General features: G+C 39.0%; 1 protein-coding gene across 1 annotated transcript in view; it reads left to right on the top strand.

Moving 5' to 3' along the window:
* MYO10 (myosin X) overlaps positions 1–23,783 on the top strand; it is a 238,625-nt gene that overhangs the window by 152,232 nt on the left and 62,610 nt on the right. Inside the window, exons 10-19 of the mRNA XM_037798873.1 lie at positions 881–1,010; positions 2,782–2,900; positions 3,859–4,005; positions 4,177–4,277; positions 4,390–4,456; positions 4,982–5,074; positions 5,502–5,570; positions 5,760–5,842; positions 9,007–9,115; positions 9,388–9,468. Of these exons, the coding sequence (XP_037654801.1) occupies positions 881–1,010; positions 2,782–2,900; positions 3,859–4,005; positions 4,177–4,277; positions 4,390–4,456; positions 4,982–5,074; positions 5,502–5,570; positions 5,760–5,842; positions 9,007–9,115; positions 9,388–9,468 (999 nt within the window). The remainder of the gene's footprint in view (positions 1–880; positions 1,011–2,781; positions 2,901–3,858; positions 4,006–4,176; positions 4,278–4,389; positions 4,457–4,981; positions 5,075–5,501; positions 5,571–5,759; positions 5,843–9,006; positions 9,116–9,387; positions 9,469–23,783) is intronic.

The following is a 23,783-nucleotide window of genomic DNA, read 5'->3' as shown; positions in this document are numbered from 1 at the left end:
TTTTTTCTTTATCAAGAAATTAAACTTTTCTACTTTTTTCCTTTTACAATGTCTATTGCTTCAAAACTGTGAATGGTTTCCTCCCTCCAAACATCTATGGTCATTTTAATGATTATGCCCCAAGTTTTCTTTGTGGATCATTTTCATTAGTTAATGTCAAAATGATTCTGTTCTTGGGGTTTGTGTTTTGCTTTTTGTTTTTGGTTTTTGTCTTATAAGAATGTGGCTCTTAAATCACAATAGAAAATGAGCAGACCTTAGCTATGATTCAGAAAACACCTGGCTTGAGTTGCTTAGATACTTGTCATTGGTAACAGAGCTTCTGTAGGTACCTGCTTATTTTTGTTTTTTCCCAAAAAGCATTGTGTTAACTTCCTTTTACTAATCAGAGGAAAGGTGCATGGGCCAACATAAGACCTTAAAAATCCTTCAGAGAAATTTAAAATGGAAACATGGTAAATGTTTAGGGAAAACAGACCCAAATCTATCTAGATTTTCTATCAGTGTCTATTATAAAAGGAGTAAAAGACCCTGTTATCTATAGAGTTCCTATTGGAGAATTTTAGTCCATCTGCTTGGCTCCCTGTTGCATTTAGCTCTTGAGACAAAGTGCAAAGTTTTACACTGGTGGAGTCTCTTGAAGTATTACTTCCTTCTTTGCCCCCAATGTAATGTTTGCATAAAGAAAGTATAAATATTCCATTATCCATTAATACCTGAAAATAAAAGTATTTTTTATCATCCACCATTACTCTGACTCCGAGTCTATCTCGTGTTCTTGCCTCTAGCACATTATCTAATAATTTTATTAGGTAGTGAGCATTTTTTCATTTTCTTCCACGTGAAAAGCAATATTAAAAAAATACATTTTTTTGTCTAGACGGCAATGGAAGTAATGGAATTCAGCAAGGAAGAAGTTCGGGAAGTTTTGAGACTGCTTGCTGGTATATTACATCTTGGGAACATAGAATTTATCACTGCTGGTGGGGCACAGGTTTCTTTCAAAACAGGTAAAGTTGCTCCATTCTCTCTTTTTTTTCCCCATCCTTGTCCCCAAAGGCTTTTACCTCCTGAGAAACTTTAAATACTAAAAGGCACATGGGACATAGAATGTTAGGTTTATACCCTTAATTGTTCTTGACTCAGTCGAATAAAATAAATGAGACATTGATTTATGGTCTTCAATTACGCTAAGAAAAAAAAAAGTTATTTCATTATAATTTTATGTAGGAACCAGTAATGTTTGTTCATGAAATGAGTAGACATCGTCTTGAGCTGTTTCCACAGTGAAGTTCATTACTGTGCACTGTAGCTGGGCAAGTGTGGGTCTATGATAAGAACAGAGCAGGGGTTGGCAAACTATGACTCACGGGCCAACCACCTGTTTTTATAAATAAAGCTTTATGGGGACACACCCTTTCCTTTTTGTGTTGTCTGTGGTTGTTTTCACACTACAACTGCAAGAGTTGAGTAGTTATGACAGACACTGCATGGCCCACAAAACCTAAAATATTTGCTGTCTAACCCTTTATGGAAAAAGTTGTCTGACCTCTGGAATGGGCAGCTATGGAACTTTAACCTGTATCTGATGTGAAGTGTCAGTTAATAAAGGGTCCAAAGCATATAAAAACTTATCACTGAATGGGGGGTGGGGGGTGGGGTGTCGATGTTCTCATTTTTACCAAGAAAAAAGGAAAATGGGCTAAATTAAGCAGAAATATGAACAATGAAGATTAGATGTAGGAAAAATATTATGAGTAGGGTGTCCAACTGTCCCGATTTGCCCGAGACTTTCCTGGTTTTAGCATGAAAAGTTTCATGTCCTGAGAAACCTGTTGGTGTCTGGCACCACCCAAAGATTGAGTAGTGACACAGTGTAACGGGTAAGACCAGGTTTTCCAGCCAGACAATTCATAGCTCAGCTCTGCCATAAACTGTTTCCTTGGAGAAGTTTCCTCTCCCCTCGGCACCACCAACTTCTCATCTGTAAAGTGCCCCAGAAATTTGTTACTCAAGGTTAAATGAGATAATTTGTCATTTGTCATTTTTCCTGGAGTGGTTTATGTATTTGATTTTTGGTTTTGGTCTCAGGACTTCTTAATATTCTTAAAAATCTAAGAGGACTGCAAAGAGCTTTGGTTGATGTGGGCTATAGCTGTTGGTATTTAATGTATTAGGAATTAAAACAGACAGTTTAAAAATATTAACTCATTTAAAAATAACAAGAATAAACCCATTGCATATTAAAATAAATATATTTCTACCATTAAACAACTATTTTCCAAAAAAAAAAAAAAAATCAGCGAGAATTATGGCACTGTTTTGCATTTTTGCAAATCTCTTTAATGTCTGGTATGGTAGAAGACAGCTGAACTCTCCTGTCTGCTTCTGCATTCAGTTTGTTGAGATATCACATGGCGTGTAGCCTCTGCAAAACTCCTTACAGTTTTGGTGAGAGGATGAGAGTAGAAAAGAAATAACATCTTAGTATTATGAAAGAAAGTGGTTTTGACCACACAAACCCCTGAAAGGCAGTCTTGGGGACCCCCAGAAAAGAGTAGCTAGACCACATTTTGTTCAAGCACCAGGTTCTCTTCTACTAAACTGGGATTCACTAAAGAAGTAAATAATGTACCAACAAAATGGGTGTTCTGTAACTTCCGCCTGAAGGGATTCGGGGATGTTCTCTGCTTTAAGGTGTAGCCGTGAACTCTGTAGAGGTCCGGTAGCCTGTTTCTTCTCGGGGGCTGAGGCCACATTTGCCTGTTCTTCTGTCGCCAGCTTTGGGCAGGTCTGCAGAGTTACTAGGGCTGGACCCAGCACAGCTCACGGACGCACTGACCCAGAGATCGATGATCCTCAGGGGGGAAGAGATTCTCACGCCTCTCAGCGTTCAGCAGGTACACGCGCTTTGCTATAAACCCGCATCGTTCAAGGCACCCCTGGGTTTGCAGATCCCTGACTCAAATGAGTAACTACAACAGATTGTTCAAGTGAGTTTGGTTCATGATCAAAATATAGAAGATATCCAAGTATTGATTGGGAGGAAGAGACAAAGTTGTTGAATAGCTTTCTCAGAGCAAGTGTAAGCACGGTGTTTAAGAAGACGGGGTCTGAGGCAGATCGCCTGACTTTGGATCCTGACCCATCCACTTCCTACTTTCTGTTTATTCTTAGGAAAGTTATGTGTTGTACCTCAGTTTTCTTTCTGTAAAACAAGGATAATTATCACACCTAATTCATAGGGCTCTGGTAGGGCTTAAAATTAAATACATGCTAAGTACTTACTGTCTAGTACAGAGTAAGCACTAAATAAACATTAGCTAAAATAATAGTAATAAGTAGTGGTGCTTAAGAAAAAAATGTAGTAGTATGGTATGTTATTTATTTTTGCCCTTGCTACTGCCTTGAACCAATTTATATGTGCCACCCCTTCTAATATCTGTTTCTTGATCAGATAAGTAAAAATGCTAACCCTGTCATGAAGAAAACTTTGATATGAACAGAGTAGAATATTGAGAAGACAATGATACTAGGAAAACTCAGGTCTCAGTTATTGTTTTAAACTGGATAGAAGATGTGCCTGTAATATTGGTTCAGATTCTTTCTTTCATGTGACTCAACGTATAAAGCTGAGTTTAGAAGTCTATTGGTGAATCTTACCATAAAGTAAATGAGCTAGTTCTACCTGATCCTTTTTACACAACTGAATTTTCCCAGATGGTTTTGATTTACTTACTACTGGGTGCACATGTGCGATGCCAGTTTAGTGCCTGTGTCTCCGAGTGGGGCAGGGATGGGTCTGGCAGCCCGGGTTGCGGCTGTCAGGAGGATCTGCAGTGATTCTTCTCCCCGCAGGCAGTGGATAGCAGGGACTCCTTGGCCATGGCACTTTACGCACGCTGCTTCGAGTGGGTGATTAAGAAGATCAACAGCAGGATCAAGGGCAATGATGACTTTAAATCCATCGGCATTCTTGACATCTTCGGATTTGAAAACTTTGAGGTATGCTTCGGAAGAGCCTATGAATTGGTTTCTCTCTGTTTGTTAGCTGCTGCTATGCAAATTGTCTGAAACAAGCCCTGACATCACTCTCTGGATTTTTCTGCCTTTTCTTCACCTTTCTATGTAATAGTGAGGGCATTAAAAAAATTTGTTGACTGTTTTCCCCCTTAGGTTAATCGCTTTGAACAGTTCAATATAAACTATGCAAATGAGAAACTTCAGGAATATTTCAACAAGCATATTTTTTCTTTGGAACAACTGGAATATAGCAGGTAAACCCTTCGTAAAATTCCATTTAAAATTTTTTTTAAAAATCAGCTGCCAAATTAGATACTTTTGAAGCCATGTTTTCATTTAACTTGTCCCTTTGTCATCTTTCTACAGAGAAGGGTTAGTGTGGGAAGATATTGACTGGATAGACAATGGGGAATGCTTGGACCTGATTGAAAAGGTAATGCATTGTTGGAGAACAGTTACGTCCCAGGAGGGTCCAGCTGGGCTGATTCATATTTATGGAAACAAAATAGCTTGTGTGAACATGTACCTCAAAGATGTGACTATTTAGAACACAATGGACTGTTTGGAAACATAAATGTTAATGTGCAATGTTGAATTTAAATACTTGGATGCTTCAAACCCATTGTTTCATTGAATTCGATATTTTAGAATCAACAATGTACGAATGAGCTTCACTTAGATTTTAACTTGGCATCTGTTGCCAGTGCCAATAATCGTTTGCCAACTGTAGAAGTTTAGTCCACAAAAGTGCAGTTTGTTCAATTTTTTTAAACTTAGAAGGAATTTAAATTCATTGGTGTCCTGTATAGTGTGCCATTCTGAATTTTTCAATCCAAGAAATTACCATGCATTTTTTTTAACCACTTACATGGTAGAGAATGTATAGGAAAGGGGTATGAAAAGGGTCAAAAGACATATAAATTTTAATTTGTTCAACCTTTTTTTTTTCCTGCTCTAGAAACTTGGTCTCCTAGCTCTTATCAATGAAGAAAGTCATTTCCCTCAAGCCACAGACAACACCTTGTTGGAGAAGTTACACAATCAACATGCTGTATGTCAAAACTCGCCAACTCTTAATTATGTCTCAGTAACAAATCTGTGCATTAAGGTAGCTTACAAGATCTGTCAGTGCTGTTGGTTCAGTCTGCCTCCCATATTTAACCTTTTTTCTCAAACCAAAGCTCTTCTTCTGTTATTAGTGCACAACTGAAATAAGCCATAGGGCTCAATTTGGGCCACTTGTTAGAATTTGCCTAGGTTTAGTTTATGAGCAGAGAATTCAGACTATTTAACCTGCTGTAGAGACGCAGTCAAAAGTTACATTGTTTTGATAATGATGCTTCATATGCTGTGTGCTAAAACACTGATGTCTGGTGAGGTTTGAAATTGTTTTCCCTAACTGTTGTATATAGTTTTCTGCAGAAGTCAGTGAAATTCAGTAAGTGAAATAAGCCATCTGTTTTTTTGGTTTTTATTAGAACAACCACTTTTACGTGAAGCCCCGAGTTGCGGTCAACAATTTTGGAGTGAAACACTACGCTGGAGAGGTGACTTTTTTTTAAAGATATTTTCCAAAATTTTGACCATTTGATATTAGAGAAATAGTTATTTCAGAAACCCATTATAAATTTATTGAAATGACATCTTCTCATGGGTCTAGCTCTTAAAAGAGGTGTTTATGACCTGAAATTATGCTTTTGACCAACTCTACTCTCTCTCTTATTGTTTAAAACCAGGTGCACTATGATGTCCGAGGCATCTTGGAGAAGAACAGGGATACCTTTAGAGATGACCTTCTCAACTTGCTAAGAGAAAGCCGGTATGTCGGTCACCACTCCAAGAAGTGCAACTTTATGCAAACGTTTTTAGTTCATGAATTTAAAATAACATTGCTATTTTGTAAGAAACTTGTTTAAATATCTTCTTCACTGGGCAATAGTTCACCAACAAAATGCCCCAAGAGATATAAAATAATTAATAATAGTTGCAGTGACTGCTGTTGAATGAAGTACTGTAATAAGAACGTTGCATGAATTATTTCATTTAGTCCTACAACAAACCCATGAATTTGGTACTGTTATTAATTCTGTTATGCAAAGGAGGAACTGAGGCTTGGAGCAGTTAAGTGGGCTGCCCAAGACCCCTACCCAGTGAGCTGTAGAGCTGAGTTTTGTGCCAGTTTGTTTGGTCAACAGCCTAAGAGCTTAACCAGCACGAGCTGCTTATGGCATAGCCAACTTAGAGCCACGTGTTAAGTTCATCTCTGCCTCAGTGTTTTTTTTTTTCTAATTCAATTTTATTCAGATATACTTGCAAACCAGACAGTCATCCAAAGTGAACCATCAGTTGTTCACAGTACCATTATATAGTTGTGCATTCTTCACCACAATTAATTTTTGAACATTTTCATTACCACAAAAAAAAAAGGATAAGAATAAAAATTAAAGTTAAAAAAAACACCCAAAACATCCCATTCCCCCATCCCTCCCTAATATTCATTTACTTTTTGTCCCCATTTTTCTACTCATCTGTCCATACACTGGATAAAGGGAGTGTGAGCCACAAGGTTTTCACAATCATGTGGTCATAACTTGTAAGCTATGTAGTTATACAATCATCTTCAAGAATAAAGGCTACTGGGTTGCAGTTCAACAGATTCAGGGATTTCCTTCTAGCTATTCTAATACAATAAAAACTAAAAAGGGGTATCTATATAATGCATAAGAATAACCTCCAGAATAACCTCTGGACTCCATTTGAAATCTCTCAGCCACTGAAACTTTATTTTGTTTAATTTCTCTTCCCTCTTTTGGTCAAAAAGACTTTCTCAATCTCTTGATGCCCTGGGAGTCATGTACCACCTTGCCAGGGAGATCTGCACCCCTGAAGAGTTATGTGCCACATAGGGAGTAGGGCAATGAGTTTACTTGCAGAGTTGGCTTAGAGAGTCTGCCTCAGTTTTGACACAGTTCATCTCTGTGTCTCCAGTTAATGCAAGAGATGTCAAAAAATAAATATATCTTACTTCAGCTAAAATTAGAAATTTATCACAAATTCATTCATTCATTTGTGAATTGCAAATTTATACCATTAAACCAATAATTAAGGAAGACATGCAGAAACTCTTAATGATCAGTTTAGCTCTTTGTTTAAATTAAACTAGGAAGCTTCCGAATTTTAGGAGGCTTTGTTAGAGAGAAAGGGGGAAACAAACCCTTGCCTTAAAGTTTTCAATAATTATGTCAGGCCCAGTGTGGCCATATTACAAACACAAATAATTTTAATGTCTAAGGAAGGAAAGTAGCACAATTGCTTAAAGCCCTAATAGTTAAAATACCAGATGGCTACCTTTTCACTTATATAGCTGTGAATTTGGAGTAAAAGGAGCTCTGTCTAAAGTACAAGTTCAGAAATTCAGAACTTGAAACATTTGATTTTTAAAATTTATTTCAAGTGAATGAAGATCCACTGTTTACAACATTGTCAAGTATTTTTGATTTTAGGTGAGTTTTCAGGCCTGTAAAAATGACGATGTTTCAAAAATACCGTAGCATGTTATCTTTCAAAGCACTTTCTTAATTAATGGATTTAAATTGATACATTTAAATAAAAGCAGTGTATTGATTTAAAATAGGAACCATTTATTATCATATTTTCACGGGACTGGAGATCAGCAAATTGGGATTTTGCCTGTTGTTCCTGTCATTCGGCAGTTCTGTGATGAGGGTGAAGGACTTTCTGCTTCAGCCCCAGGTTGCTGTCTGTAAACTGGTGGGCTTGGGCTGTTTGCTCATTCCGCTCTCTTTCACCTTTGACATCTGTGACATTTCAATGAAACCAAAGCTTTTCTCCAAAGAGCTCAAAGCACAGTTTGAGAACATCAAAGAGTGAACATTAAATAGCACCCTAGGACAAAAATGAAAAAGGGTGAGGGCAAAATGAGAAATGGCAGGGGAGAAGGGGGACAGGGCTGCCTTGGGGTGAGGATGCCCAGATGTCCCTCTCATCTTCCATGGTGATAGTAAAGCCACTAACCTCTCCCTAATCCCCCAGCTGTTGATCTCATAAATATCTTCCATGCAAGGAAGATAAGATAAAGTTACTGGGAAGCCTTTTACTTTATTAGTAGTAGTGATGGGTTTTATAGGGCTCTTTATTAATAATAACATGACAATAACATGTCATGTTACTAACATCAGCACTTAGGAAGTGCCAGGCACTGTGCTCAGCCTTTTGCATGGCTTTGTGTATTTTGGCACCCTATTGTTAGGTGCGTATATGTTTATAATTGTTAAATCTTGTTGAACTGACCCTTTTATCTCATAATGTCCTCTTTTGTCTCTTGTAACAGTTTTTAACTTAAAGTGTATTTTGTCTAATATTAATTTCCATCGACGGAACCCAAATGGAAATCTGAGGGCAAAGGAGTCTAGATAATGTATTCCTTTAGAATCAACTTCTTGGCACAGGCAGCAGGGCAAAGACAGGTGGAGGATAAAGACCATTTCATCCTCTCATCCCAGCCTTCTGGGATAAACTCTTAAATTATCCCCATTTTTCAGAGGAATAAACTGAGGCCTAGTAACACAGTTATGGAATCTTGGTCTGCCTTACCCCAATTAAGGTCCCTTGGTAGCACCTCTCCATCTGTTAACTGGTTGGAACTTTGATCGACAAACAAAATCTCCCTTCAACAGCCGAGGAAACAGCACTCCTAAGTGAGATGTCACCTTGGGTCACTTTCATCCCAATCCATTACTCTTCCACTGGACTTGGGGACTCTAAAGGCCAGCACCTCTTTTCAGTGCCTGAACCTCTTTCGCGATGATTGGGCTGAAATCTTTGGAAGCTGTCTTAGCTCTTCTAGACTTCCACGCATTGCTTTCAATTATCAGTGGGAAAATGCATTATAATTACAGTAGTCTGCTGCCTAATAACTGGGTGTGGGTACCTCATTGACCCTCCTGCTCTTTCCTCACACAGATTTGACTTCATCTATGACCTATTTGAACACGTTTCAAGTCGCAATAACCAGGATACCTTGAAATGTGGAAGCAAACATCGGCGGCCCACAGTCAGCTCACAGTTCAAGGTTAGTTCACACTGGGGGCTTTGCCAAATCTGTCTTTATTTTGATTTTAATGATTGAAAATAGGAGTTGGCTTTTCATGAGGTCTAGGACAGTATTAAATTTAGTTTTCTCTTATATCATGTTTTTAAACCAGACAGTGCTATAGAAATAATATATATATATATTTTCTCTGAATTCAAATGAAAACACAGATCTTTTTTTAAAAAAATATGTAATTTTAAAGACTGACATAATAATGACTAAATCAACATATGCTTTTTCCTTTCTGATAGGACTCACTGCATTCCTTAATGGCAACGCTAAGCTCCTCCAATCCTTTCTTTGTTCGCTGTATCAAGCCAAACATGCAGAAGGTAAGAATTATGACAGTTCTTGACTGAGATTGCGTCTTTAAGGACACAGCCTTCTGGGCTGGTTACTCACAGATTGGATTTCTCCAAAGTCCTTTCATTGTAGATGGTTGGAAATGTATTCGGCATCAGTATAACCTGACATTAAACGGAATAATTCCCTTTGTCACTTGGGCCTGTTAGTCTGCTTTTGAGTGATGTCATTAAGCTTTAGAGAAATCCATTTTAAAAGGAAACATTGTGAAGCAAGCAGTACCACATTTTTTATGGCATTCAGTTTGAATTTCTTGGACAAGTTTCAAAAGAATAGTCGGTGTGTTTCTTGTTCTTGGTTTTTTTTTTGTTTTGTTTTTTCATTTTATTTTTTGCTTTGTTGAAACAAAGAGTCTGTGAGTAGTAATGCTGAATTTTAAGTACTTTAAAACTAGGTGGTTGTCATAAGTTTTAATGTTCACCTGGGCTTTTTGATTTTAACTTTTTAATACCATATCCTGATTGGAAACAATGTGAGTTAATTTGAAAAGAAGATTTGGTATTATTTATATATTCAGTTGCTGAATCCAAGGCTAAATGGGTAACTTGCCTTGAAGTGTTGTTAATAAATTGAAATTAGTTTGATTTGCAAACATTAGTCTCTTTGGAATCGCTCTTAAGAGGATAATAATTTCAAAGGTCCCCTTATGCTAAGAAGCTAGAAGCCATCCTCATAAGTATACGTATAAAAAAATATGACCCAAACACGTCTTCCATGAGACTTGCATTATATTCTGGTAACTTTGCTGACATTAGATCTTATTTTTTATATTGTTTTGGCAGTTATCTTTTACTTAACATTACAGTGGTTCCTCATCTATAGTTGAAAAATGAGTATGAGACCCACAAATTGAATTCTTTGTCTTCTAGAAAGGAAAGATTGGCTGTCTCTTTAATAAAGAGTAACCTGTTCAGTTTTGTTACCTTACAAATTTGGCATTTGTATGGCATAAAGTGACCCAGGCTCGTCTTGTTTAGAGGAGATGGAAAGATCTGTGATGACCCAATTTAATGTGTATCTGTTTTGGTAGTTTAAAAAATAACTCATCTTTCCATTTTTATATTCCGGTTTTAAATTTTTATTTTAGATAAACATAAAAATGGCAACATAAAGTACATAGCTTTTTTGATATAATGTAGGAAAGTAATAGAATGTCTCTCTGTATATAACTGCCCCAATAGGCGGTATTTACAAGGCAGTCTCAATGGGCTTCTATGTTTTTTGATGTACACTCATAGGAGCTGTTTAACATCTTTGAGAGGTTCTTTCCCCTTTTTACAATGGGGATAATAAAGACCATATTTCATCCTTCAAAGACGCACATTTTTTATATCTTGGGTATTGGACCTCTTACAGTTTATGGTGGGTTTAATTGGAATGGTTTTAATTGAAAGATTTTTTTCTTTGTCTTGTGTAACAATCTTGTGGTATAACAATCATCAGCATCTTAGAGTCCATGAGACAGGGAACCTTTATTTGCCAGTATCCTGTTAATAAGGATAGAAATTTTAATTTGAAAATTTAGGTGCACTCAGGCCCTTAACATTTCCTGATCTGTGACAGACTCCAATTAGTAACATACCAAGAGACGGACTATAGGTGACTCTGAAAAAATGTCTTGGTGCCATTTTTAAAGCACCCAGAAAATGAAGACACAGCCACAAGAGTTGACTTGTCTGAAGTCTAGGATGTAGGTGTGATTGTAGTTGTCAAGATGGTAATTAGAATATGGAAATATTAAGCTATGATTTGCTTAACATTCATTTGGTTCAAAGGAAAATATTGGACTGTTACCAGTGATTTATGTTATGTGAAATGTATATAAACAACCCTCATTTGGAGTTCCTTGATTGATAAAAATTTCTTTAGTTCAAAGATAGATGTTTCTAGAAACTTCACAGGTAAAATCTTGCTTTCCCTCTCCCTGGAGATGGAGAATATGTGTCTCAAGCATGGAGGGAAGAGTTGGTCTCTCCTCACCTTATGTTCTTCTCAGTTGTTGATCGTGGGAGCTTGGGAGATTGTATTCAAATTTGTGTGTTGTCTAGATATTTTCTGCATCATTCGAAAATGGCATCGTGGTTTCCTGGAAGATTCTAGAATTTTATTGGCAGGTTCTGTAATCAGAAAGGGATATGAGCCATGGCTGTACAGTCTGGGGCTGAGAGAACCGTTATGGATTGAATCATGTTCCCCACAAAGACACGTTCAAGTCCTAACTGCTGGTCCTGTGGTGTGAACTCATTTATGAATAGGATCTCAGAAGATCCTGTTAGTAAGGAGAGTCAGACTGAATTGAAGTGGGCCTTAATCCATTATGACTGCAGTCCTTATATGCAGAGGAAATGTGGACACAGTAGGTGGGGGACAGGTGGGGAGAGAGACCGCCATGTGGCGGAGGCAGACTGAGTTAAGGATTGTTGCCGAGCCACCACTACAACCCTACAGACGGCAGAGGAAGCATGGCTCCACTAACACTTTGACTTGGGACTCTAGCCTCCAAAACTATGAATGATGAATTCCTGTCATTTAAGCCAGTCAGTCTGTTTTACTTTGTTGCAGCAGCCCTGGCAAACGAAGGCAAGAACTGTGGCATCAGAAAAAGCAGAGTTGTTGTTGGGAGCTTTCAGGAGCATCTTGCAGACTCCCTCCTGGCAAGAGTGGACCACAAACCTCTGTGGGCCCCAGGCTTGTGGGACAGGCTGCCCCACCACCACCACCGTGTGTTTGAACCCCAGAACATACGCCTAGGCCTAACAATTCTAGAATTCCTTTGCGGGGATATTACTGAGTTTTTGTTAGTTGGGTTTTTGTTTTGAATAACAGAAGCAAAGAGAAAGAATATAACTAAAATCTTGAGAAGAAATATGTCAATTCAGCCATTAAAACATATGGATTTTTTTTTTTAAATGAACAGCCTTTTAGCTAATCTTCGTGTTATATAAAAGGCTCTCTCCTAGCTTTGTTGGGAATCCACCTGGCATCAAGTCATGAAGCAGCCAAAGAAACTTCCCTCTCAACAGGGGCTGGTCTGTAGCACGTCTTTTAGTCAGATAGCTCTGAAGGACATAAGCTGCCACGAAGCTTAGAGTTTTCAGAGTTAACAAAGGGCACTACTTCCGCGTTCTGAAGATTTTTAGTTGGTGATGTGGTCTTTTGACTTTTTTCTATTGTGATTTGTAATTTGCTTAGGCAATAATAGGAGCTGGCACAAAGTCCCCAAACCAACCCCAGGAGGTTTCAGTATCAAAGAAAACCTGCTTTGCCTCACCAGAAACACTCCCCACAGCTGTCATCTGTGTGCACATGGTGTTTTAGTAAATAAGTTCTCCTCAGAAAAGTCTCTCATTAACATTCCTCAGACAAACCCCGAGGAGGTTGAGGACAGAGTGAAAGCAGGAAACCTACTGATAGATATCAGAAAAAACCTCCCAGGTGTGAGAACTGGTTGTCTACGGCTCCACACAACTAAGTGGGAGAACCCAGGCCCACTTACTCAGATTGCCTCTTGGGTCACACCTGCTGGCTCTGTGTTGCTCTTTGTGATTGCTCTCTGCCCACGTGGGTTAGGTGTCCCTGAGTTCTCTGAATCTCTGGAAGGAAAGACTGGATTCCGTCATCTTTAAGGTTTTGTCACGTCTGCTCCAAAAAGATACAAATGAGTTCACTGAAACCATCTTGAGGCTGAGATTTCTAGCAGAGACGACTGCTTGAGCCGAATTGTAGAGGTGAGAAAGGAACATTCTAGACTGAGAGGCAGTTGGAGACCAGGCCCCATAGGAGAGAAACCGTGAGGTCTGTGAGACAGACTGCAGTCCTGTTTACTGGGAAATAAAGCATCAAGCCACAGAACGGGGCTGGAGACAGAGGGTTAGCCAGATGGCGGTGGGCCTTGTACACCTTCAAAGTCACAGGTGTCCTCTTTGAAAGATTTCACAGACACCAGCACCTTTCACGTAAATGAATTCTGATGACCGACATCCCTCTCTTTCATGGTGCTGCTTTTTATCTCATGTCCATGTTGACAGTTTCTCAGGCAGCTCATGACCACACATTAAGTTAGAACTCGATTCAAACACTATGGAAACATAAGCCCTTTTTTCCAGAGGAATAATACTTTGATGAATGTGAATTAATGAATCTAGCATGTACTTAGATTGCATAATCCAGGCACTATCTGCTTTTTTTTTTTTTAAATAAAGACCAAGCATTTCCTTTAAAAAGTTCTATAACAATGTGGCACATTTTCTACCATCAGTTTTTAGTCCTGTTTTATTTTTCTTATACCCTTTTTTTCCTCTCATTTTTTATCTTCCATTAGCCTTATTGAGCTTTTTTTCCAACAACTCTGCATTTCTTTTCAGGCTTTGAACTATCTGTCCTAACCCATTTTCTGAGAAAAGTATTCCATAAGTATGGAGACTTTAACCAAGTTCAACTTCACGAGGCCTGCTGCATAGCTCAATACCTCGGTTGTAGTAGGTGCTCAATAAATGTTGAATTGCTCGTAAGTGTGCTTTCTAGGGATGCTCAACTTTGCCCAAAACAAAGACTTACACACTAAGCGGAATTTATTTTAATCCTGATTGCCACAGGTTCTATTCTAGTTATTTTGTTTTTGACATCTTTTTTCTTTCTGCTCCTCTTTGATTTGCGTAGTTGAAATTACCTTAGGAATCTTCCAGTAGGTCAGGATTAGGGAAATATCCTTCATATGCACCAATCTTTTTTTCATCAACATGGTACTTCCCCTCATCTACCGCCCACAGCTGACCGAGTCTCAGCCATGGATCCCCTTGGGTTTTAAGGATCTGTTGGAACAGCCTGGCACTGCTCCCAGGCTCATTCCCAAAAGCATCTTCATGTTGGGGCGGGTGCTTCATGCCAAATATTGGGTTATCTGAACAGGATGTATCCCGTATGGCCTCTGTTATCTTCCATGATTGGGCAAGAGGTTGTCTGGATGCTTGAATATGCCAAATAAGGTGGGTTTAAACTTACACTGAAAGGATAAGCAGAGGTTTTTTTTAGCATTTTAACATTTTGATTGAACTTTCTGGAATCCTACATTATCCATTCAGTCCCAACATTAACTGTTACTGCATTTTATTGGATCTAAGACTCCATGATTCTAAAATATTCTGTTATTTGTATGTCCCTGTGAGAGAAAAAGCACTGTCCAATAGACTAGGGCATGATTTCCCCTTATCACTTAGTCGTTCTTGGCTGTTGCTTTACAAAAGTTATGAAACGGAGATCATTTCTGCATCACAAATATTTGTTTTGCTAATAACAGTCACATCCTGCCACTGTTTCCATGCTTTTCTGCAAATAAAGTAACTTTATGTTTTAGTGATGAAACTGTACCATAATATTTGGCTATTCTGAAAGGACACTTAGATTCAGCATAAGTGGTTCCAATAGTGCCCATAACTCAAACTGATCGTATGAAAAGCGATGGTGAAAGTCAAGCATGCCCAAGCATTTAAAATTAAGCCAGTTTGCTACTGGATGACAGTGATTCTGGAAAATGTCCTGATTTCAGGCATGTAGAAATGGGAACATTTTTTACATTTAGAATTGATGAAAAATGATTTGTTCATCCCCTTTAAATGTCAGACAAAGAGATTATCGTTCCTTTTGCCACGTACTCCCACTGAGAGAGAATTTACTCTTAATGCTTCAAGGCAACCTGTCTCCCCTCACACATACACTTTTTTTTTAAGCCCTTACTATTTATTGGAAAAGTCTTACTTACACTGAACAAAATCTGCTCTTCTGCATCTTTCATTCATTGGTCCTCATTTGGCCATTTGAGATTGAAGTGAAAATGTCACATTCCTTCATAGAGTGTGTCCAATATTTTTAAGTTGTTAATAAGTAGATTTTTTCCCTCATCTCATAAGTAGCCTCCTGAGCATAAATTTCTCAGAATTTTCATTGAAACCTCAGCACATTACACTATAATACCTCAAGCTCTTCTGGACACCTGGGTTTTGTAGAGCCTCGCTTGCATTTTTACTGACTCTGCTTGTTCTCATTCTTGTTTATTTTTTTCTGTTTCTTTCCTGTGACCGTCTTTTCCCACGGTCACATTCTACCACTGCTGCCAGCCCCAGCTGCTCTCTGCTCTCCTCTGTACACTCACTGGGTTACAGCAGACCTGAGTAAATAGGTCATTTGTGGTCTGTGCCAAGGATACTGCTGCTGAGAGAAGTCCAGGCCTGCTAAGGGTCTAGCATGCCCTGATTCATTCATTCATTCAGCCAGTCTTACAGTCTTTTGAGATGGCCCCATTACCTGCAAAGCTACACAGGTGCAGGAGGCCACGAGCAGTAGGGGTGAAATAGTTCGAAGGTCCTGCCTTGTGTGGGCTTGGAATTGTTTCCTTGTCCCTGCGGTGCCGATGGTGGCAGTGCCCACCTAGGAGTGCAGCTGGATGAAGTGCGGTCATGTGGGCATGAGACAGCTACAGTTTATGAAAGGAAGTCATTTGTATCTGGGTTATATATTTAGGTTGGAGAATGCACTTCACAATTTTACAGCTCACTTCATCCTTACAAGTTTAACCACAAATTTAATCTGAAACACAGAAAAGTCTTTCTAACAAAGGCCTTTTTTTCCCCTTCTCAATTTTAAGGGGAATCAGACAATATTTGTTCTTTTGTGTCTGGCTTATTTCAATCAATCTAATACTTTCAGGTTCTTCCATGCTGTAGCATGTGTCAAGACTTCATTCCTTTTTATGGCAGAATAATATTCCATTGTAGATATATACCACACTGTGTTTATCCATTCATCTGTCAGTGGACACTTGGGTTGTTTCCACCTTTTGGCAATTGGGAATAATGCTGCTGTGAACATTGGTGTACAGTATCTGTTTGAGCCCCTCCTTTCAGTTCTCTTGGGTGTATACCTAAGAGAGAATTGCCAGGTTATACAGTAATTCTATGGTAAATCTTTTGGTGAACCACCAAACTTTTTTTCACCATGGCTGAACCATTTTCCAATCCTTCCAGTAATATACAAGGGTTCCTATTTTCCACATCCTCACAACACTTGTTATTTTCTATTTTTTAAATAATAGCCATCCTAGTGTGCGTGACTATTATCTCATTTGGGTTTAGTTTTAAATCAGACACCTTGGCAGATTGACATAACTAGCCTTTTTTCTTTTTTTCTTTTTTTTTAATTTCCTTTAGTTTCTGTCATTACTATGAGCTGGACATTTCTTTGCCAAATTTTAAGTTAATAGACTATTTTTTAATAACATTTTTAGATTTTTAGAAAAATTTAGCAGATAGTACAGAGTTCCTGCCTTGTACCCAGTTTCCCCTATTATTAAGATCTTCCATTAGAGTGATACATCTCTTGCAACTAATGCAATATTGACACACTTACTAACTAAAGTCCCTAATTTACATTAAGGTTCATTCTTTGTGTTGTACTGTTCTGTGGGTGTTGGGGATTGCACCAAGTCCCTCACAAAAGGCACCCAACCCCTGGTCCTGTGGGTGTGGACCCAATTGTAAATTGGATCTTTGAAGATGTTATTAGTTAAGGTGCCCAAACTGAATAAAGGAAGGCCTTAATCCAACAGCGCTGAAGTCCTTATAAGCAAAAGAAATTAGATACAGAAAGAGAAGCCACGGCGAGCAGCCAGAGCTGGAAGTCAGTGGAATCAGGAAGAGAAAGGAGGCTTCGCCATGTGATGGAGAAGCCAAGGAAACGCAAAGATTGCCATCCATCCGTAGACAGAGGAAGCAGCTAAACCATGAGCCAGTCAACTCCCATTTTTAGCCACCCCATTGTATGATATTAGATTTAGCAGACAGGAAACTAAGACAGTGTATTTTGACAAGTGCATAATGTCATGATGCATCAAAATGTCAAATGTTCAGAATGTTCATAACATGAACTTTTTTTGTTTTTAAATAATATTTTATAGGAATGGAGTAGTTCCTGATTACCTAGCCAAAGAGTAAAGTATGGAGAAAGAAGTGTCTGTTACATGATAAAATGGGAATGATATTGTTTGATATAGAAGAGAATACATGAATGAATGGGGAGGCCAAAGAGCATACAGGGAGCTAGGGAGACAGGACATTTTAGAATTATCAGATTGTCAGCACCTGGGACTCCTCTCTGTCTGAGCATTCATTTAGCCAGTCTTAACAATCTTTTGAGATAGTCCCATTTCCTCTGCATACTTTCTAGAAAATGCTTCTTGGCAGCCAGTAGCCTTCGATAATTCTGCCTATTTCTGTCTGATAGCCATTCACGTTCCCCCTTTGCTGTGGTCATCTTCCATCACTGGAACACCACTGCCTACATCTTCTTTGAGAATATCACATATAGGCGACCTTATGAAAAGGCAGCTTTACCTTTTCAGGAAATTTTAGTAAAGGAAGCATTAAAGCCACCATTCTTCTCCCTAAACAAAACAATCCTCAGTGGTCACTTGAATCCTGTTTACCAAGTTGTCATGGCAACCATTCAGCTGAGCTCTGTAAAGACTAGAATAAATAGCAGTAAATGAAGCCCAGCACAAGTAAAGAATATTGTGCTCACAGATTTGCCAAGGTTACAACTAAATGGCTTGATTTTGTCCTGAGGCATTATTATTATTATTCTTAAATAGGTGATCTTTTCAGATCAAGACTCTTTTGGTCTTGAAATATATTTGTGTATTTCTTGGTGCCCCTAAGGTGGTTAGTCTGTTCCTACAGTCAGAAGTAACTTCTGTGGTTATGGCGCCAGCCTCGCCATGCTGGACTTGCTTTGAGTAGAATCAGGAATGAATTAAGCAAGCACAGCCCAAGACAGCACTTAAAAGGCTGGGAACACACAGCAAGCTGAAGAAAGCCCGTGCTTGTGTCTGTCAGCTTAGATGATCGTAACCCAGACTCCTAAAGATGCAGCCGTTTACAGAGGACAAAAACTGAAAGGGGGAAAGAATCCCAAAGGTAGGAGTTTTTCTTTTACTTTCTCTCTTTCAAAGTTTCATGTAATCTGCAGTGATTGAGGTAGTATAAAATTTTGCAGAGAGCGAACTTGAGAGGACAGATTTTGCTGTTTGTCTAAAGGTCGATCGTGTTTAGTTTCCAAACAAATGGGTAAGTGCTGATTTTGATTGCATGTACAAGTTTGAACTACTAATCCTTTGGGAAAATCAAAGATGTGATCCACTTATCAGATAAAGCACTGATAATTATATTTTTTTTTAATGCAGTAAATTTTTGATGTGGAATTTACCTTCTATAGGAAAAAAATCATTTATTAGGTTGAAGGGGGAAATCGTTTCTTTAGTTGTGCTTTCTTTTGTTAATTTGTGTTTCAAAGAATTTCTTTTTAAATAAAAGATTACATACTAAGTCGGATAGCTTTGACTTGCCTTGTGCTTTATATGAACCTTTAAAGAAATCTGCACAATAATCATCCCTTTTAAAATTACATTATAAGCTGATTTGTAAGTAAGTATGGAAATGTGAGACGTTACAAGAGTTGAACGGTCATCTGTTGAATATTAAGTGCTTGTTTCACACAAGCATACACATGTCGGAATTTTGCAATCTGCCTGGAGAAACTGATGAGGTACATTTTGTTGAGATTCTCTTATTCCCCAAAGAAAGCACATAATAGAGAATGACTGAGATGCTAATCTCCACCAGGATGGATGAATAGTTTTCAGTGATGTCTTTTCAGTTGCTAAATGTGCCCCTAAAGGGAGGAGGTGTTTTAAATGTGAAGGTGGTCTTTCATATTTAATGGCGTTACATTGAAAAGAAATGAATAATAATGTGGCAGACTGTTACTTAGCTAAATCTGCTTTCCTTGAAATAAATAAGATTTATTATAGAGTTAAATGAAAACTCTAGGTTAGCATGTTTCATTTTTACCACCTTTTTTTTAATCTTAAGAATAATTAGTATGACATAAATTATTACCATCATAAGGGAAAAACAGGGTGGAGGTCATCTAAGGGAAAATACTACATTTTTCTACCTCTCTGAGTTCCCAGTCTTAAGCTTCTGAATTTTCTCCACCTTCATTTCTGTATAGTTTAAAATATGTGGCACCCCAGTCCTAAAACCCCATTGCTCTTTGTGAGAGGATTTGAGTGGTGGAAAACAGAAAGATTTCACTCTTGCTGATGAATACTGCGGCACGTCAAAGGCTACGTTCTGGAAGAGGATGCTATCAGAGAGACGGCCCCAGTCTGCGCTGTTTGCTTGCCACCCAGGAGGTGCCTGCGGCCAAAACGGGGTTGAACATCTGCTGGACCCACCTTGAGGGATAGCCTCAGCCCTCCCCACTGCAGCCTCCCCAACTGTGCATTTTTACTTAGGCTTTTAGTAACTTCTTAAATAGCATCCAATCAGAATAGCCGTCCCACTCCACCATGTGAGCCAGTCCCAGCCCCACACCACCTGTCTGTCATGATGCAGACTGAGGTTGTAATGGCTTGGCATTAACAGTTTCATGGACAGTTCCTTTCATCTATAATTTCTGTTTGTGACTCACCTAGCAGCTGTACAAAGGGTGATTTCCAAAATTCCCAAAAACTCCCAGCTGCGGTTCCTCTGGAGCAAAAGGGCTGGGTTTGGTGCTCTAGCTCAGGTTTTAAACTCCACCTGTGTTTTTCACAGCCAGGGAGCTAACCCTATCCACCTCTGCCCTCTCCTCAATGTGTCACTAAGTTCTTCTACCTTGTCAGGAGTCTCCCGATCCCTTTTAGGCCACCTCTTTTCCTGATACTCAAAAATATCACTACAAAGGATAATAGAAACAATAGGGACTGGTTTTTGTCCCCCCCCCATATAAAGACAATATTATTGATGTTATTGGTTATAAAATATTCAGAAAATATGCAATACAAAACATTAAAATCACCCATAATTTTACCACCCAGAAGTAATCCTGTTTACATTATACACACACACACACGTTTTCCTTTAAATTGGTATAATTGTCTACCTTAATTTTGTAGCCTCATCTTTTTTTTTTCTTTTACTTCCTATAAGGTGATTTTTTTCTCCATGGCTGCACAGAATTCTGTCAGTGGCTCTACTTTAATTTACTAAGTCAAATTTCTCAATTGGATTATTTCCCTTATTTTTTGTTGTAAACAAGGCTGTTGTATTATTCATGTGCATAAATACTTTTGACTGTTTCCTTAAGGTTAATTCTTAGAAGTTGATTTGCAAAATCAGAGTATGCCCATTGTTATGACTTTGATATATACCAATATACATCGTCAAATTGCCCTCCATTAAGGCCAATAACAAACTGGGAAATATTTGCACTCATATATAACTTTGGAATTATAGCTTTAATATATAAAGAGCCCTTACAAATCAATAAGAAAACAACAAATGTTTCAGTAGAAAAATGAGTATAACACATGAATAAGAAATTTGCAAATAATGAAATACAAATGGAAAATAAACCTAAAATATCTTCTCTCTCCCTAGTATAATCAAAGAAACTTAAAATAGGGAGATAATTTTGCTAGTGAAGATTGAACAGGGCTTTTTCTTCTGTGTGAGTTTGTGAATATTTGAAAAATCTGCCATTAACGTACCCTGCTGCTGAGAGTTTAAATTGTTGCAACCTTTCTGACAGACAGTCTCATTCTGTCCTCTTGATGTAACTTTTTCTTGACTCCTCTAGGACCTTATTCCATCAGTTTTTCTCTCTCTTCTGCTGTCAGGAGTTTCTTCTCCTAGATTCCATCTCCTTGCCCACACTCTTTATAGTAGAAATAAATAAATTAAAATGCCCCTGGAAAAGGAAAGGGAGGGGAGTGGGGAGTGAATTCGGACTTGACCCCCTTAAACGTGCTTGTCTTCACTGCTAAACATTTCTAAAAAGAGTTCATGCCCATTTCCTCATTTCTGAAGCTGGGCAATGAAAGCTGCCCAGGCACCTCGCTGCGGAAAGCTTCCAGGTGCAGTTCGCGCTGCGGGTCCTGCCCGCCTAGTCTCCGCCCCCGCGGGCACGTGACCCCGCGCCCCACACCCTCCCTCCCGGCGCCCTGCTCCCCAACCTCTGCGACCGGGGGCCCCCTCTGTGCCGGGACTGGTTCCTCTGGATGTCGGCATGGCCTCGGGCGCTGCCCTCACCAGCCCCGCTCCGCAGGAACCGCTCCGGGCTCGCCCGCAACTCAGGTGGGTGCTGCCTTCTGCCTCGGGGATTTTCAGCTCAGCCCGCTCCGCTGCACCGTGGCCTCGGGTTTCTGGTTCCCTGCCCGGCTGCTTCGCTCGGCCAGCACTTCAGATCGAAACGTGTTCCTAACTAGACGTTCATATCCTTTCCTTCCACCTCGGCCAGCTCTCGGATAGGTGATTCTTGCTTACTGATTTTCTTACTTAACTGGAAGCAGGTTAAGGCAGGGTTTGGCAACCTTGGCACTACTGACATTTGGGGCTGGGTAATTCCTTGTCGTGGGGGACTGTCCTGTGCATTGTAGGATGTTCAGCAGCAGCCCTGGCTGGTAGCAACCTTCTCCCCTTCCCCCTCTTAAGTAGAACAACCAAAACATTTTCAGATATCTTGCATTGGGTTAAGGTGTGTAGCTCATTATTTCTTGCATTTTCTTATTTTTTTTCCTTCTGTCTCAATAAAAATGGCATTAGCATACGATTTAATTTTCATGTGATCACTCTTAACCTTGTGTTTATAACTATTTAATATATGGTGAAAACAAAAATGCATGCCATTTAACGTTTTCCAGGTGGATTGAGTCATTAAGTTAAGCGTATATTATGGTTTTGTTTCATAGTAAGTAGTGCTAGAGAATTAAAATGGGGGTGAGAGGCTTAATATGAGCGTGCCCTGCACAATTGTGTAATCACTCTGTGCTCTCCACTTTCTCAGATGAATGGCTGCCCTACTTTCAGCCACTCTGAAAGGATAAAATAGCCCATTTAAAGTGTGCCAGATGCTTCATTTGTCAGTATGTCTCTTAAAAGGGCATCGTGTTCAGCGCTGAAAATATATCGTGATCTACTCAGACTTTGCCTTTACGAAATGAAAGAAAAATAGCCCCATTAAAAATCCTGTGGCAGCTTCTCTCCTACCCTTCTGTCCATGTTTATTTATAATGATGAAAATTTTACCAGGCAACAAATGTTTTAGATACTATTTAATGAATCTTTTTTTTTAAGAAGCCTCTTTAGAGAAGCAGGAAAATGAAGTAAGAATCTGCACAGTAGGTTTGGAAAACTGAGATTTCAGCTTTTTTGAGCTGATAGACAAAAGAAAGAAGGTTTGAATATGAAATGTTTTAGACAAGGATCAGAATGTGAAATATTTTAGGCATACATTGATATTTGTTTTCTTGTGAAACAGTTTATTACAGTACATTATTAGAGGACTATGACAAGTTTTGCTAAGCAGAAAAAAAAAAAAGTTTTAATCCTACAGAATCATTAAAGCCAAAGACAAAGCATCTTTAATTTATGTTAATTATGGTTTTAAGAATTGGAGAAGAAAAATTCACCTGTCTTTTTTTAATTTTTCTTTTTTTTTCTTTAATATTGACCCTGAAATGTTGGCCTGTGCATTACACCAATTCCAGTGAATTGTGGGCTATTGAATTTCTGTTGGACCATAGGTACACAGAGATGCAGCTCCTGGAGGCTTTTTAATGAGATACACCTTGCAAATTAGGGAAGTAAGGGTCTTGGAGGGGCCCTGCAGGGAGGTAGAAAGGCAGGTTAGGCCTGATCATGACATCATTTTGGTTTGGATTTCCAGTAATAGCATATTAGTAATCAGGGCCAGGTATTAAAAGGTGCAAAAAGTTACCCAGAACTGCAGAGTTCCAAGTAACTGTCCACAAGACCATCTAGTAGACCAGCCACTGCCCTGTTGCACCAGCAAACAGGCCACTTCTACTCAGGAGCTCCTGCTGGAACTTCACTTTTGCATGAACCTGGGGCTCTGCCAACATCAACATCGTTAAAGCCTTTCTTGTCTCATGCTTGATTAAAATAAATTAACCACAGTACAATTGCCACTTGTTCTCCATTACTCACCTTGCCTGTTCACAGTGCACCCACTCTCCCTGTTACAACAGGTTGATATATAAAGTGTTTAAATGAGCGAGGAGACAGTTTGGGAATATTAGAAGGGCCTTTAGCAATTGGCCTGAGTGCATGGGCTTTTTTGTTCTTTGTTTCTGTTGTTTGAGTAAGCATGAGGCCCCACAGGACAACCCAGAATGCACTCTATTGGGTGCTTTGACTGAAGAAGACGAGATGTGGCTACTTGCCAAGGC

The sequence above is a fragment of the Choloepus didactylus genome, chromosome 11, assembly GCF_015220235.1.
Source record: "Choloepus didactylus isolate mChoDid1 chromosome 11, mChoDid1.pri, whole genome shotgun sequence".
Lineage (NCBI taxonomy): Eukaryota > Metazoa > Chordata > Mammalia > Pilosa > Megalonychidae > Choloepus > Choloepus didactylus.
This window is presented reverse-complemented; position numbering and strand designations above follow the sequence as displayed.